At 48.8% G+C, this 14,174-nt stretch overlaps 1 protein-coding gene across 1 annotated transcript in view; it reads left to right on the top strand.

Annotated features, from left to right (window-relative positions):
- Positions 1-302: 302 nt before the first annotated feature.
- The window catches only part of LOC135056774 (M-phase inducer phosphatase 3-like), a 93,430-nt gene continuing 79,558 nt past the window's right edge, over positions 303-14,174 (top strand). Inside the window, exons 1-2 of the mRNA XM_063962346.1 lie at positions 303-607; positions 13,642-13,748. Coding sequence (XP_063818416.1) covers positions 423-607; positions 13,642-13,748 — 292 coding nt within the window. The 5' untranslated portion in view covers positions 303-422. The remainder of the gene's footprint in view (positions 608-13,641; positions 13,749-14,174) is intronic.

The following is a 14,174-nucleotide window of genomic DNA, read 5'->3' as shown; positions in this document are numbered from 1 at the left end:
AACATAAAACTAGGAATCAGTTGGCGGGAACAATATTAAGTTCAAAGGTTTCATGGACAGATTTAAATCCTGGAAGGCGTTGGTAAACTATTAAGCTTAAGGATTCCAGGCGTCCCTGCGTAGTACATTGAATAGTCAGTAATTAGAGTGCTATAGACTGTTATAGCATCCTTAGTTATGTAGTCCCTCCCTCCAAACAGGCCCTGGAGACTCCTGGCTTCACTAAGCTGCCAAGGGACTAGTCAGCTGTCTGGGCTCTGCTTGTTGTAGATACAGTCACCAAGAGCTATTCATTATGGGTTGACAGAGAGGGACTTTCAAACAAGCAACACATCAAAGCCTTTGTTAGGCAGACAACCTAAACACAAACACACATTCCGCTGTGTGCGATGCTGCACTGACATAACTCAGACAACAGCGCAATGTCCTACGCTATAGGAGGCACAGATCTGCAGGAAATGGAGATTTTACAGAACATCAGTAACAGGGCTGAGCCTGGGAGTCCTGACAGCAGTTTGGACGAGGTCCTGACCTTCTCTCCTGACCTGGGATTGTCACCTGTCACAGGTCTGTCTGGGGACATAGGACATCTGAACTGCACAGGCAGGTAAGGTGTTGTTGTATGCCGAATGTATCTGCTGTATGCTAGAATATTACTATTAGCGTTTACTTATATAGCGCCAGCACATTCCATTGCGTTTCCATATTGCAGCATCATAGGACAATGGCCCTCATTCCGAGTTGATCGCACCAAGCAACTTTTTGCTGCTGGTGCGATCAACTAATCTCCGCCTATGGGGGAGTGTATTATAGGGTAGCAGGGCTGCGATCGCTTGTGCAGCCCTGCTATGCTAAAAAAGTTTCACACAAAACAAGACTAGCCCTGGACATACTTACCCTGTGCAACGGATCCTGCGATGCAGGTCCCAGCTGTGACGTCAGACATCCGCCCTCCGTTCGCCTGGACACGCCTGCGTTTTTCTTACCACTCCCCGAAAACAGCTGGAAACGGTGAGTATCCGCCCCGGAACGCCTCCCGCCTGTCCATCTTCTTCCGAGGCAATGACACACATGCTCAATGCGTCCGCCGGGCATGCGCATTTCCGACCCATACGCACTGCAGCGAAGAACCGCTGCGTGCAAACGGGTCAGAATGACCCCCAATGTGACTATGGACCTTATTCAGTAAGGATTGCAAATTCTGCTTTTTAACAGAATTTGCAATCCCTTGCATCGCATGCTGGGGGCCGTCCATCGCAGGGCAAGGCCACCCAGCATGCAGCCCACCCACTGCAATCAGGCTGAAATTGTGGATACCTCCTGCCGGCGCAGTGTAGCTGTGATGGCAGGAGACCTGCCGCCATTTATTAGTTCGGAGAGGCTGCGTGTGATCCTGCACCACCCCTGCAACGGACCGACGCCCGTCCGCCCCTCGAACCATTAGAATTAACTGTGCGTGCAGGATGGGACCTGCGCGTGCACAATGGGGAACATCAGAAAAACTGCGGTTGGTTCGTGATTTGCGATCCAACTTGAGTTAGACCCTATAGCTGCAACTTCTGCAAACTCTGGATAGCTTCATATTTTCAGTATTATACACCATACTGAAACACCATGCAAACTGTACATTGTTTTCACCGGGAATGTTAACACTTTGGTTTTATTTAGCATAATTATTAATAATAATAATAATTATAATAATAATAATTATTATAATAATCCCATATAAATAATACATATTTGTTAGGGTCTCCTGCCCTGTGCTGCCACGTCGTCATGGCAACCGGGAGACAAGTGCTAGTGGAGTAACCTGAGCGCAGCTGATACTCCGGTTCGGGTCTTTTGCTGTGCAGTGGTTATAGGCTCTGTGCACGGCAGGGGATCCGGTGCTGGTTTTTGTGCTCACAGTCTGTGAGGTCTGAGTGGGGCGTGGACAGCACCTGCTTTATAAGGCCTCTTTTCAGGGTAAGCAGATGCTGCTGAATCTTTGTTGGTTAGTCAGTTCATGAAAGTTAGCCAGTACTGTGTAGCTTTGTATTTGTTTGTTGCTTACTGCAAATAGACCTGGGGATTTGGTATTACACTCTGCCAATCCAGACCTAGCAGTAAGACTGGAGTCAGTCGTTTAGCTTGCTGGGGTTCTGTTACTACTCTGTGAACTTAGCAAGTTTGCGGCTGTATTCTAAGACTTGCCTGTCTAATCCTGTCTCACTGTGCTAGGTGTCAGGGGTCAGTTTAGTGGCAGTAAGCTAAAACCTGTGCACTGCAAGTGAGAATTAGGATTGTGGAGATTCTCCTTGTGTCTATCATTCCATCTCTGACCAAGGAGTTTACTGCCACACCCGTTGGTAACCCTTTAGGGTTTTGCTGTTGCCCTTAGCAACAGCATTTCGGGTTCTCTACGTATTAAAACACAACATCTTGCTTTTCCATCTGAGCAGTTCTAATACAAGGGAGATACCCAGTACCTTAGCCTCTGGGCTTCTCTGTTCACTTTGTGTGTATTTTGTTACCCTATCACCTTCTGTGTACATTATGTCATATCCCCCAGTTTGTCTGTGAGTCCATCTGTTTTGCATAACAATTCAAACACCAGTACTTTCCTGCAGGCACTCCTGTGCATAACATATTCAGCAGCCTAATACTCCTGTTGAAATTTTGTGGGAATATGGAGCATACCCCTCAAAATACGTTGCAACAGGTGGTCGATCAGGTGCAGGTCCTGACTCGACAATTTAATGATTTGTCCATTAAAATGCACACCTCCCAGGCTGCTGGCGGAGCTCCCGCAGCAGCAGCACCTGCAGGGGTTAAGGAGCCGAAAGTAAATCTCCCGGATCGTTTTTCTGGAGATCGCTCGCAGTTCTTTTGTTTCAAGGAGAGCTGCAAGCTATACTTCCGGCTTAGGCCTCAGTCTTCTGGGTCGGAGATTCAGCGGGTGGGCATAGTGATTTCCTTGCTACAAGGAGACCCACAGGTCTGGGCATATGGGTTGCAGCCTGACTGTCCGTCGCTTAAAAGTGTTGATGCTTTTTTTACGGCACTGGGCATGTTGTATGATGACCCTGACAAGACGGCCTCAGCCGAGGCTCAGATTTCGATCCTTAAGCAAGGGCGAAGGCCAGTTGAGGTTTACTGTACGGAGTTTCGGAGGTTGGCCCATGATACCCAGTGGAATGACCCAGCCCTGAGACACCAGTACCGAAGAGGTCTTTCTAACCAGATAAAGGACCAACTGGTACAATATCCCTTGCCTGATAGCTTGGATCAGCTCATGCAGTTATCCATCCGGGTGGATAGACGGCTGAGAGAGCGTAGGCTTGAAAGGGAGACTGAGATTTCCTTCCTTCCCAAGGGAACCTCAGACTCTGAGGAATTTTCTGAGGAGCCTATGCAGATTGGGGCTACCCGCCTCTCCTCGCGTGAGAAGACGCGGAGGAGACAGCAGGGGTTGTGTTTGTACTGTGGGAATAAAGGTCATGTGGTAGTATCATGCCCAGAAAAGCCGGAAAACTTCAGGGCCTGAGGGTGATGGGAAATATCCTGTCAGGCCAGAAGTCAGAATTTCCCAAGAAGACTTTTATCATTCCGGTGACCTTGAAGATCCTCGGTCAAACTGTCAAGACTGAGGCCTTTGTGGACAGTGGGGCCGACGGGGTTTTTATGGACCGCCAATTCGCCCTGAAACACTCTGTTCCCTTAGTACCCTTGGCATCGGAAATTGAGATTTGTGGGTTAAACGGGGAACCATTATCCCAAGGTAAAATTACCTCTTGCACTAGCCAGATTTCTTTGTTTATTGGAGCCACACACTCTGAAAAATTGTCCTTTTATGTGACTGTTTGTACTTTTGCCCCATTGGTGTTGGGGTTACCCTGGTTAAGGGCCCACAATCCTCAATTTGACTGGGTCTCTGGGGAGATTCTTAGTTGGGGTACTGATTGTTTCAGGAGTTGCTTGAGCCTTCCAGTCAGGCTCTCGCAGCTAAGTTTGCCAGGATTGCCAGGGTGTTATGCAGATTTTGCGGACGTGTTCTCCAAAAAAGTTGCAGAGGTACTACCTCCCCATCGCCCCTATGACTGTGCCATTGATTTGTTGCCAAATGCTAAGCTTCCCAAGAGCAGGTTGTACTCCCTGTCACGTCCTGAGACTCAGGCTATGGCAGAGTACATTCAGGAGAACTTGGCTAAGGGATTTATCAGACCTTCACAGTCTCCAGTTGGGTCGGGGTTCTTCTTCGTGGGTAAAAAGGACGGTTCGTTGCGACCCTGCATCGACTTCAGGGAATTGAACCGTATCACGATTAAAAACTCATACCCACTGCCTCTCATTTCGGTCTTGTTTGACCAGCTTCGTACTGCCACCATTTTTTCTAAGATTGACCTACGCGGTGCGTACAATCTAATCCGAATAAGAGAGGGGGATGAATGGAAGACTGCCTTTAATACCCACTCAGGGCATTATGAATATTTGGTGATGCCTTTTGGGCTCTGTAATGCCCCGGCAGTCTTCCAGGATTTCATGAATGATGTGCTCAGGGAATATTTGGATAGATTCTTAGTTGTATACTTAGATGACATCCTAATCTTCTCCCATTCCCTGGAGGAACATCGGAAGCATGTACGCTTAGTCCTCCAGAAACTCAGAGACCACCGGCTTGGGGCGAAGCTGGAGAAGTGCGAATTTGAAGTTCAGCAAATCGCATTTCTAGGATATATTATCTCCCCAGAAGGTTTCCAAATGGAGGGTTCCAAGGTACAGGCAGTCCTGGATTGGGTGCAGCCCACTAGTTTGAAGGCGCTTCAGCGTTTCCTGGGCTTTGCAAATTTTTATAGACGATTTATCGCTGGATTTTCGTCTATAGTGGCGCCCTTGGTGGCACTCACTAAGAAAGGGGCGGATGTTGCTCACTGGTCTTGTGAGGCTAAAGCGGCTTTTGCCCGTCTCAAAAGGGCATTTGTTTCGGCCAAGGTGCTGCGACACCCAGATCCAGAGCGTCCTTTTGTGGTGGAGGTGGATGCCTCTGAGATGGGTATTGGGGCAGTGCTTTCTCAGATGGGAGTGTCTGATAATCGCCTTCATCCCTGTGCTTACTTTTCCCGTAAATTTTCGCCTGCCGAGATGAATTATGACGTGGGTAACCGGGAATTGTTGGCTATTAAGGATGCACTCGAGGAGTGGAGACACTGGCTTGAGGGGGCTAAGTTTGTGGTCTCAATTCTCACTGACCATAAGAATCTGGCATATTTAGAGTCAGCGAAGCGTCTCAATGCCAGGCAGGCACGATGGGCTTTGTTTTTTGCTCGCTTTAATTTTTTGATAACATATCGCCCTGGGTCAAAAAACATCAAGGCTGATGCGCTCTCGCGGAGTTTTGCTCCAATCCAGGAGACCACCGAGGAGCCGTTGCCCATTGTTTCCCCATCATGTATTAAAGTGGGCATTACCCAGGACCTCTTATCATTAGTCCTTAGAGCACAGGAGCAGGCTCCTCCAGACCTTCCGGTAGGTCTTTTGTTTGTGCCTCCTAGGTTAAGACAGCGAGTGTTCCTGGAATTCCATGCCAAGAAGTCGGCAGGTCACCCGGGTATTGCCAGAACTCGGGAGTTGCTATCTAGGGCGGTGTGGTGGCCCTCGGTGGCTAAGGATGTGGATCAGTGGGTTCGGGCATGTGACATCTGTGCCCGAAATAAGACTCCTAGAGGGGTTCCTGTTGGCCCATTACATCCACTCTCTATCCCATCTAAGCCATGGACCCACATTTCTATGGATTTTGTGGTGGACTTGCCCAAATCCTCGGGGATGACAGCCATCTGGGTTGTCGTTGACAGGTTTTCGAAGATGGCGCACTTCGTTCCACTGGTTGGGCTGCCATCAGCCAGACGCCTGTCTGAATTATTTATGCTGCATGTTGTGCGTCTCCACGGGTTGCCACTTGATGTGGTCTCTGACCGCGGATCCCAGTTTGTGGCCAAATTCTGGAGGGCATTTTGTTCCGATCTCCAGATTTCTGTCAGCTTGTCGTCAGGCTACCATCCGCAGTCTAATGGGCAGACTGAAAGGGTGAACCAGTCCTTGGAGCAGTTCCTCAGGTGTTATGTCTCCAAGTGTCAGACTGACTGGGTTGCTCATCTGTCCATGGCGGAGTTTGCCTATAACAACGCGGCTCACTCTGCTACAGGGATCTCTCCCTTCCTTTGTGTGTATGGGCATCATCCTAAGGCCAATTCTTTTGACCCCCTGGACTCCACGCCTGGTGGTTCCTCTGTGGTTTCGGTCCTTAGAGGTATTTGGCGGAAAGTGAAGAAAGCCCTTGTGTCTGTGTCATTAGTGACCAAAAGGGTTTTTGATAAGCGGAAAAGACCCTGCAGCTTCAAATTAGGAGACTTCGTCTGGTTGTCTACCAAGAATTTGAAGTTGAGACAGCCATCTCATAAGTTAGGCCCCCGGTTCATCGGCCCTTATAAGATCACCAGGGTTATCAATCCGGTGGCATTTCAGTTAGATCTGCCCCGTTCTTTGGGTATCAATAAAACATTCCATTGTTCCCTTTTAAAACGGGCGATTAGTAATCCTTCTTCCAGTGGAAGACCTTCCCCTCTTCTGATACGTGGCCAGAGGGAGTTTGTTGTTGAAAGGATTCTTGACTCCAAGGTGGTTCGGGGTCGGCTGTCATTTTTGGTGCACTGGAAGGGGTATGGCCCGGAGGAGCGGTCGTGGGTGCGCAGTTGTGATCTTCATGCCCCCAGACTGATACGCTCTTTCTTCTCGCAGTTCCCCGATAAACCCGGTGGTAGGGGTTCTTTGACCCCTCGTCAGAGAGGGGGGGTACTGTTAGGGTCTCCTGCCCTGTGCTGCCACGTCGTCATGGCAACCGGGAGACAAGTGCTAGTGGAGTAACCTGAGCGCAGCTGATACTCCGGTTCGGGTCTTTTGCTGTGCAGTGGTTATAGGCTCTGTGCACGGCAGGGGATCCGGTGCTGGTTTTTGTGCTCACAGTCTGTGAGGTCTGAGTGGGGCGTGGACAGCACCTGCTTTATAAGGCCTCTTTTCAGGGTAAGCAGATGCTGCTGAATCTTTGTTGGTTAGTCAGTTCATGAAAGTTAGCCAGTACTGTGTAGCTTTGTATTTGTTTGTTGCTTACTGCAAATAGACCTGGGGATTTGGTATTACACTCTGCCAATCCAGACCTAGCAGTAAGACTGGAGTCAGTCGTTTAGCTTGCTGGGGTTCTGTTACTACTCTGTGAACTTAGCAAGTTTGCGGCTGTATTCTAAGACTTGCCTGTCTAATCCTGTCTCACTGTGCTAGGTGTCAGGGGTCAGTTTAGTGGCAGTAAGCTAAAACCTGTGCACTGCAAGTGAGAATTAGGATTGTGGAGATTCTCCTTGTGTCTATCATTCCATCTCTGACCAAGGAGTTTACTGCCACACCCGTTGGTAACCCTTTAGGGTTTTGCTGTTGCCCTTAGCAACAGCATTTCGGGTTCTCTACGTATTAAAACACAACATCTTGCTTTTCCATCTGAGCAGTTCTAATACAAGGGAGATACCCAGTACCTTAGCCTCTGGGCTTCTCTGTTCACTTTGTGTGTATTTTGTTACCCTATCACCTTCTGTGTACATTATGTCATATCCCCCAGTTTGTCTGTGAGTCCATCTGTTTTGCATAACAGTTCAAACACCAGTACTTTCCTGCAGGCACTGGTGTGCATAACAATATTATAGCCATTTTAGAGGAGCACATTCTGTAAGCTGGGAATTCTCTACCAAACAAAAAACCCACATTGCGCTCCATCTAGGTCTGATTCAGATTTACCCGCAAGCTCATATTGCGGACGGATCGGGCTATATTTTGCAATGAGCATATGCATCTGCAACCAGCTACAGGTGAATCGCACTTTATTTCAGATGCAGGTGACGCAGTTGTGGCTGAGTGGGCACGTCGTGGACGTGTAGACAGAATTGCGCACTAGTCAGATGTAAGTGTGTGCAGAGATCCCTCCGACATCCGACGGAAGGATAGGGCTGGTCTAAGTGCACGCTTTGGGTGCGGCTAGCGTTCACTCTGAATGTGTGCAATCCAGCAGGCTTGTGTCCCTTTGTTGAATTGAGATGTACTAAGCCTTGGAGACGGAGTAGAGTCTGAGTAGAGAGAGATAAAGTGCCAGCTAATCAGCTCCTAACGGGCATGTTACAAATACTATTGTAATTAGGGCCGTAGGGAGGGGTGTGTGAGTAGTGCTGTGGCCCCGGGTGCAGGGGCCTGTGGGTGGTACCTTCGATACCCCGGTGTCCGGTCCGGATCTACACTAAAAAGTCTACAGCCAAGAGGTCAACCACTAATGGTCGACATGCATTAGGTCGACAGGGTCAAAAGGTCGACATGTAAATAGCGGGCAGTTCAAAAGGTCGACAGGGTCAAAAGGTCGACATGATAATGGTTGACACGCATATGGCCGACACGTTTGTTTTTGTTTTTCGTTTTTCATTATTTTCTACTTTTTCATACTTTACCATCTACGTGGACTACAATTGGGAATAGTAACCTGTGCCAAACGCAGCGGTAGCGGACCGAGGCACCTTGCCCGAAGCATGGCAAGAGAAGCGAGCCATGCAAGGGGAAGAGGTACACTAATGGGGATTGTTTGTGGCAGAAAAGGGACAAAACACCCAAAATAAACCCCAAAAATTGTCTACCTTTTTTGTATCGACCATTCCCATGTTGACCTTTTGACCCTGTCGACCTTTTATACTTTCTACCTATTCCATGCCTTCATTTTGACCCTGTCAGCCTCTACATGTCGACTATTAGTGGTTGACCTATTGACAGTAGGCCTTTAGTTGACCTATTGACAGTAGGCCTTTTCAGTGTAGATCTAATGATCCACACCCCGTTGTCCCACGGTCGCTGCATCTGGCTAGCAGGGCACCTTGCATCCAGTTGAGACGCTCCATACTCCGGGCATGCACCCTGCAGGGTGAAGAACCTCCTGGCGTATCCGTGTTGCTTTTTACTTTCTTCTGCCAATGGCCCCGCGTGACATCACGTGTTCAGGGGCGGGGCCAGCATAAAGCGGCAGTGAGCCCCTGCTCCAGCGCTGATTGTAATTATACTGCATGAAATGAAAAACAGAAGTGCTATATAGTATTAATATAGTTACTGTTTTGTTTGTCCTTTTTGTATATTATGCTTTGCCTTTTTATAGCCGGCATATGTCATAACAAGGCAAACAGTTATTTGCAGCATAGAAGGAATCTGATTTTCATGGTAGTCCTAGGGCGGTGTTTCCCAAACCTGGCCCTCACGGCTCACTGACAGTCCAGGTACTATGGTTACACCTGCATGAGCAGAGGTGGCTTAATTATTACCTCAATCAGTTTGATTTAATGACCTGTGCTAAAGCAGGGATATCACTAATGTCTGAACTGTGAGCAAGCCATGAGTAAATGAGTGTGGGAAACACTGTCTCAGGGTTACCCAACAGCGTCCTTAGCGATGGCAACCAATGGCTGTAATTCTCATTATACATGTTCTGTCTCCATTCTTATTCTGTATTTTTGGACATTTTACAGATATCACTTGGGCGTACGAGTATTGGGCCTAATATTCAGATCTGATCGTAGATGTGCTAAATTTAGCTTCTCAGACATTCAGGTGGACGCCCAGCACAGGGCTAGTCCGCCCCGCATGTCTGCCCCCCCCCCCCCCCCACAAGGGTGCAAAAGCATTGCACAGCGGTGACGCTTTGGCATCCGCTGAGTAGCTCCCTGCCAGGCCGCTACTCGCAGCGTCCTGGGTCGCAGCGGCTGCGTGTGACGTCATGCAGCCGCCGCGCCCCACCCCCGCAACGGTCCGGACATGCCTCCGTTGTCTGGACCGCGCCCCGCCACCGGCGTTCTACCACCGTTAACACACCCCCTCCCCGCGACCGCCTCAGGCAGAGGTGATCACAGCCCTGAGATGCTTTTTAGCTTTTAGCATCTCATTGGGCTCCCGGGGTGTGCATGCGTAGTGCGGCCGCGGCGCGCGCGCACTCCACAAAGTAATTCAGACTGTGATCACTGCCGCTGCAGCAATTTAGTCTGAATTACCCCCATTATTAGCATCCCTTGTTTCTTGTTTAAATGCAGGGTAACAACCTGGCAACAGGATTTAAATAAGAGCTTTCTATTTAAGCCGCTGAGTGGATGAAAGACCACGGCCAGACAGACATAGAAATAGGATAATTTTCTCCTTTTGTTTGTATAGTGGCTAATTATCCACTGTATAACAAAGCCAGGGTCAAGGGATTTATTGATGGTATTTAAAATAATGAGTATTTGAAAGCCGTTATTTATATGTCTATTTATTTAGCTTTATTTGTATGTTATTTGCTCTGTACAGACCAAGGCCCTCATTCCGAGTTGTTCGCTCGTTCATTTTCTTCGCATCGCAGCGATTTTCCGCAAACTGCGCATGCGCAATGTTCGCACCGCGGCTGCGCCAAGTAAATTTGCAAAGAAGTTTGGTATTTTACTCACGACTTAGCGAATATTTTTCTTCGTTCTGCTGATCGGAGTGTGATTGACAGGAAGTGGGTGTTTCTGGGCGGAAACTGACCGTTTTATGGGAGTGTGTGAACAAACGTGGGAGTGGCTGGAGAAACGGGGGAGTGGCTGGGCGAACGCTGGGTGTGTTTGTGACGTCAAACCAGGAACGAAAAGGACTGAACTGATCGCAGTTGCAGAGTAAGTCTCGAGCTACTCGGAAACTGCAAAGAAATTTCTGATCGCTATTCTATTCGCAATTCTGCGAATCTTTCGTTCGCTAATCTGCAAAGCTAAGATTCACTCCCAGTAGGCGGCGGCTTAGCGTGTGCAAAGCTGCTAAAAGCAGCTAGCGAGCGAACAACTCGGAATGAGGGCCCATGCACTGTATATTTACTTTGTGTGATCTGTACAATAAATACATTTTGACAAATAATGAATATTATACTCTAGGTTCAGCAGTTATGTCCAGTCTTGGGCTGTAATGTGCAATGGGCCTGCTTCAGTGATGTACGCAATGCCGATATTTCCGCAGTTGAGCGATTACCGACTGGGTACCTGCACAAGCGCCAAGGTACCTTAGCGATGTTGCTTACATCGAGGATTTCCTTGCAAAGTGAATGACATTCAGGGACCGTCTGGGGGCGGTAACGGGGAGTGGTGGCAAAAATGGAGGCCGTTTCTGGGGCGTGTCTCAGTCTACAACTGCGATCTGGTACACAGAAAACATGGGGGGTCATTCCGAGTTGTTCGCTCGCAAGCTGCTTTTAGCAGCTTTGCACACCCTAAGCCGCCGCCTACTGGGAGTGAATCTTAGCTTCTTAAAATTGCGAACGAAAGATTCGCAATATTGCGATAAGACATCTCTGTGCAGTTTCTGAGTAACTCGAAACTTACTCGGCATCTGCGATCAGTTCAGTGCTTGTCGTTCCTGGTTTGACGTCACAAACACACCCAGCGTTCGCCCAGACACTCCTCCGTTTCTCCAGCCACTCCCCCGTTTTTCCCAGAAACGGTAGCGTTTTTTCACACACTCCCATAAAACGGCCTGTTTCCGCCCAGAAACGCCCACTTCCTGTCAATCACATTACGATCACCAGAACGAGGAAAAAACCGTGAGTAAAATTCCTAACTGCATAGCAAATTTACTTGGCGCAGTCGCAGTGCGAACATTGCGCATGCGCACTAAGCGGAAAATCGCTGCGATGCGAAGAAATTTACCGAGCGACCAACTCGGAATGACCCCCATGGCTCCAGTGTCTCAGATCCCGCGGCCATTCTGCGTGACAATAGGTTTAATCGTCGATTATCATAGGATATGCGACCACTGCTGCGTATTTGTAGATCTGCGAAGCCGCTGGTGGGAATCTCAATACATATGCAGTTGGTCGCCCCTATATCTCTGTATGCTGGGCGGCCGCGTGGAGCACCGGGAAGCTGCGCTACTCGTCCAGGTCCTGTCTTCATGTGCCAGCCTGTCTGTGTGGCCAGACTGGTAACAGGGTCTTCTCCACGCCTCTGAGAACTGGACAGCTGCAGCCATGTTACCTTCTCTGAATGCACATTCCCTTTATGAATGTAACTTACCTCCCCAACTGCTTAGTAACGTCCCATTGGGAAAGCGGGAGTGAGCCCTCAAACTGGAACAATGGGGAGGTATGATAGAATAGTAGAAATAAAAATGTACCAAAAGACAGAGCGTTATACTGGGATTAAATATATGACATAATTCAATGCTATTCAATTTTTGATTATATTAGAACAATTGTATCATGATTGACAATAGATTAATATTGAACTTATTTATTTTATTTTAGTTGGTCTTCATCAGTGAATGCCTAGTTTTCAGCAGAAAATTAGAATTCAGCATGCGCAAAACTCCGGGAAAATGACCATCGCGCCATTTTCTTGGTGATTTCTGCAGCGCTGCTGCCGCCGACGTTGGACTCCGGAGGGAAAGTGTTGAAAAAATGGGGCAGGGTGTGTGGTGTGGGCCCCCTGGAAATGGGGGGCCCGTGTGCATCGTACACACTGCAGCCATTATAAATACGCCAGAGAGCAGATAGCTTTTTAGCAGGGCAATGCTGCCCAGCGTGCTACCCGCCGCCGACCAAATGCGATCACGCTGTAATTTGCAATAGCGACACAATTAGAGTGTGGTTGCAGAAACTATGGAAGTGGCTGCGTGTGACGACAATCAGGCAGAGGTGTTCGCAGTTAATGTGGGCCGACCGCATTAACTGCGTACGCAGGACGGTTCCTGCGCATGCACGCGGGTGTCCCGTCGCTTAAAGTGCAGTGATGCGACCTGAATTAGGTCCCCTGTGCTGTTTTTTTCTAACATTTCATACTTATATCACATCGCAACCGTCTAATGGCCCGCGCATATATCGACTGTTCTACTGAACAGCCAATATATCGCAGGTCCGTCGGCCAATGTGTACGGGCGATATATCTGTAAACTCCGTCGTTCACAGACATATTGCGTCGGCCCTGCAGCACAGCCGATGGCCAGTATATCTACCGATATATTGGCGAATCGCTCTGTGTGTGCGGGCGATCAGCCGACCGCCCGTACACATGCTGCGGCAGCCGTCGGTGATTGACAGCTGAACTGGGCGGGCGGGTGTACACGCCCACCCAGTTCATGACGTCAGTCCCCAACAGATCGGGCAGTGTGTATGTACAGCACACTGCCCGATCCGTCCATAGATATATCTGCAGATCAATTGATGTGCAGATATATCTATCAGTGTGTACCCACCTTAACATACATTAATAGAGAGAATATTATATTGTACCATAACCTGCTGTATCACCACACGTATTGGGTTCAGTGTAACAGAGTTTTCTCACTGTAGCACTTTTCTAAGTCATTTGGAACAACAATATATAGGGAGAGCGGTACTCCCAGATTGTGTTGTTTCACTATTGAGCTACTGAGAGTAGGGGGCAGAGTAACTGACAAGTGATACTTCCCTCTCCAAACACTAAACTGAGATGCGTTATGTGGAGTCACACCTGGAGTAACTGCCAGCTGAATGGTTGCCAGTGATTTGCGTTTGCTAACCCACAACAATCCTCAATTAAGTCCTTTGTTATCTTTCCACAGTATGACTCCAAGGAGAAAGCTGAAACTGTCCCCAGACTCCCAGAATCCCAGCCCCACTGAGATACCAAGCACTCTGCAGACTGCCATGGGAACCACGGAATGCTCAGGTCAGTGACTGTACAGAGAAGGGTCATTATCTCCATGTGTCCTATTAACACTCTGTCACCAGACACTGCAGGTGCGGTATAACAGTCAGTGGCAAACGCAGGATTTCTAGAGGGGGGTTTCCAAATACAGTCCACAATCTCCACTATGTGGAACACTGGGGCAAGTGCGGGAGTTTGGGAGAGCAGTAGAAGAACCTAGTAACGACCCTGGACATTAATGTAAACAATGGTCTTATACACTGGATACTGTATGGAATACAGTATTAATATGTAACACTATAGATCAGGGGTGTCAAAGACAAGGCCCGCGGGCCAAATCCGGCCCGCCAGACCTCGTCTGATGGCCCGCGGTGCCGCCGCCATGAAACCCCCTTCTCCCGAGTGCCCAGCTCGGGGGGGGGGGCGGGGTTTCGCGGAATGACGCGA

Source organism: Pseudophryne corroboree, chromosome 3, assembly GCF_028390025.1.
Source record: "Pseudophryne corroboree isolate aPseCor3 chromosome 3, aPseCor3.hap2, whole genome shotgun sequence".
NCBI classification, from domain to species: domain Eukaryota; kingdom Metazoa; phylum Chordata; class Amphibia; order Anura; family Myobatrachidae; genus Pseudophryne; species Pseudophryne corroboree.
The sequence above is the reverse complement of the archived record's forward strand: the minus strand, read 5'-3'. Positions and strand labels throughout refer to the sequence as shown.